We start from the raw sequence: 2,577 nt of genomic DNA, 5'->3' as shown, positions 1-2,577 counted from the left end.
AAAGCAACTGAGTTTAAATAAGAAAAATAACTTACGGATCGTCCATGAAATCATAGATCTCTCTCATAGCTACTCCTCCCACATTCACATAAAAGACAAGTCGCAGCAGGACCAAGTAGTGTTCTGGAGGCATCCACAGGACAAATTTCAAGTAAAATGTGTTCAACTCTGCCAATAAAAACTGACACATACCATTCAATCACTTAGGAGATTTCCTCTTATTCAAACCTAAAATATGTCACAATTCTTCAAAGTGTATAAATTTGAATGCATGGAATGTCTTGCCAAAGAAATACTATCAAAGTTAACAAAGTAGTGTTTCCATAAAACAATTTAAAGAAATTGTATTTTTAGTCATTATCCCCTATTTCTTGGATGCTGCTGTTTCCCTATTCTTATCTATTATAGAATGGAAATTTGATAAAATGACCAGGTACTACAATGTCCAAATGAGAATGTGGTTGTCCATGCAGCAATTACTGATGTTCTATATTCAAAATTATGGAAGTGAATTGTTAGAATAAACATAATTATTCAATACAAAGTTACAAACTCAATACCTCACAGTGACTCTAACCTGCTAATCATACTATTTTAAGAGTCACTTCCTTTATAGAGATTCAAAAGATCAAACTTTAAAACAAATGTATTCAAGCAATAAAATCAGATCATCATTCAAGAAGACTAATTTTGACAAATGCAGAAAAATGTTCTTTACATTTTTTTAACATTTGATTTTGCATTTGATTAAACAGAGAATACCAAGCACAGTCTTGTCTCTAACTACAGAGTCAGAATTACCTTTTCTTCCCTACCAGTTTTCCTATCTACCAATTATGTGCACATGTGAACGAACTGCTTTTGATGGAGAGGGTTTCTACCTCCTGTGGTCTGTATTATCAGGGAATCATTTTCTTACAGTATAATAAATATTGAAATAAAATGTGTTTCTTGCATGTGAACACTCATCCCTTAGCCTATACAATTTATATGTCGTTTAGTATTTATAGAGTCTTCTAAATTAAATGGGACTATCACGACCTCTTCCTTCCTTTTCTTTACTTCGCTCTTAGCATGAAAGCAGGAATTCTGCAAGATAAATTGTATTTTTATTATGTCAAACTTAGGGAGTCTGTGGGAAAAAGCAAAAAATCTGTTTATAGTATTTTGAAAATAAAAACTGTTTGAAATACTTATATTAGTTCATAGAAAGAAATTATCCTTACAATAAAAATAATGCCACACACTGCTAGCCATCTGCGAAGGCTGGATGCTGGCTTCCACTCAAATTTAACCCAACTGTATGGTGTGAATTGAAAGGCAATTCTCTTCATTTTACCTCTGGAAGGGAAATTAAAAATATCTCATGTTAATTTTTTAAAAACTTTCTATTAAATAAAGTGTGATGAACAAAAACACTGAAAATGTTAAAATAGCATAAATAACAACCCAGAAGTAATACAGAAACTAAAATATAAAAAAACAAAAAAGATTTGGGAGTATACAGAAGTATTTTTGTAATTTAAGAAATAAAACAATACTTTACACAACTATGTTCAAATTTCTATCACAAAAGACATTTGTATAGATGGTAATAATCCATAATTAGCCTATTTATTTATTTCATTTCATAGTATTTATGAAGTTGTTATAATTATTAATTTATCCTAGATTAAAACCTATCTGTATCCAAATAAACTGGGTACCTGACTTCAAATTAAGCAATTTAGGATTCATTAGCATAAAAACTGATAAAAGTTATAATATTTGCATTTTTCTGCCTTAGAAATAAAATTTTATAACTGAACATACTTATATGTGGGAATATTCCAAAGTCCTTGCCATTTATATGTTTTCAAAGAAAGCCACCCCAAAGTCTTCATTCCGCAGTAAATGCCAAGTCCATTGCATAAGATTACATCCATAATCCACTACAAATAATAATAATAATTTAATGATCCATCAAAATCTGTGACTATAGCAATAATAGTGCTGCAATTTCTATACATATTATGCATACATTACACACACACACACACACACACACACACACAGAGAGAGAGAGAGAGAGAGAGAGAGAGAGAGAGACCCCTTATAAAATACTAAATAGCACTTCAAAATATCAATTATATATAACCAATATTTTGGCAAAACAGACGGCTTCTTAGCCCATAAAATGATTTCATCTATAGAATTAGCATGTTATCTTCTCAACAGAAAATGATAAAAAGAACTTCATCCTACTCATTTTTCAGTTTTCCATCCATTAGTCAGTTTATTTTCTATATTAACCAGCTAAGATATATATATATATATTCTCAATTTTTAGTTATGAAATTTGGGTTGGCCTAACACTTTTTGTCAAGACATACGTATAATCCTCCTGGATCCACGGCTGACATTGGAAGATCATTTGTCGGCCGTGACCAGGGGGGCGTTTTATCAGGTCCGCCTGATTTACCAGTTGCGTCCATTTCTGGACCGGGACGCTTTGCGCACAGTCACTCAAGCTCTCGTCACCTCCCGCCTGGACTACTGTAATGCTCTCTACATGGGGCTCCCTTTGAGGAGCACCCG

The 2,577-nt window shown here is 32.4% G+C and overlaps 1 protein-coding gene across 1 annotated transcript in view; it reads right to left on the bottom strand.

Annotated features, from left to right (window-relative positions):
• Positions 1–31: 31 nt before the first annotated feature.
• The window catches only part of LOC107300150 (phosphatidylserine synthase 2), a gene marked incomplete at its 5' end in the record, with an annotated part of 18,301 nt that continues 15,755 nt past the window's right edge, over positions 32–2,577 (bottom strand). The window contains 3 exons of the mRNA XM_015829491.1: positions 32–181; positions 1,227–1,341; positions 1,813–1,931. Of these exons, the coding sequence (XP_015684977.1) occupies positions 32–181; positions 1,227–1,341; positions 1,813–1,931 (384 nt within the window). The remainder of the gene's footprint in view (positions 182–1,226; positions 1,342–1,812; positions 1,932–2,577) is intronic.

Source organism: Protobothrops mucrosquamatus, unplaced genomic scaffold (genome assembly GCF_001527695.2).
Source record: "Protobothrops mucrosquamatus isolate PMUCROS unplaced genomic scaffold, P.Mucros_1.0 scaffold6260, whole genome shotgun sequence".
In the NCBI taxonomy this organism is placed as follows: Eukaryota; Metazoa; Chordata; class Lepidosauria; order Squamata; family Viperidae; genus Protobothrops; species Protobothrops mucrosquamatus.
This window is presented reverse-complemented; position numbering and strand designations above follow the sequence as displayed.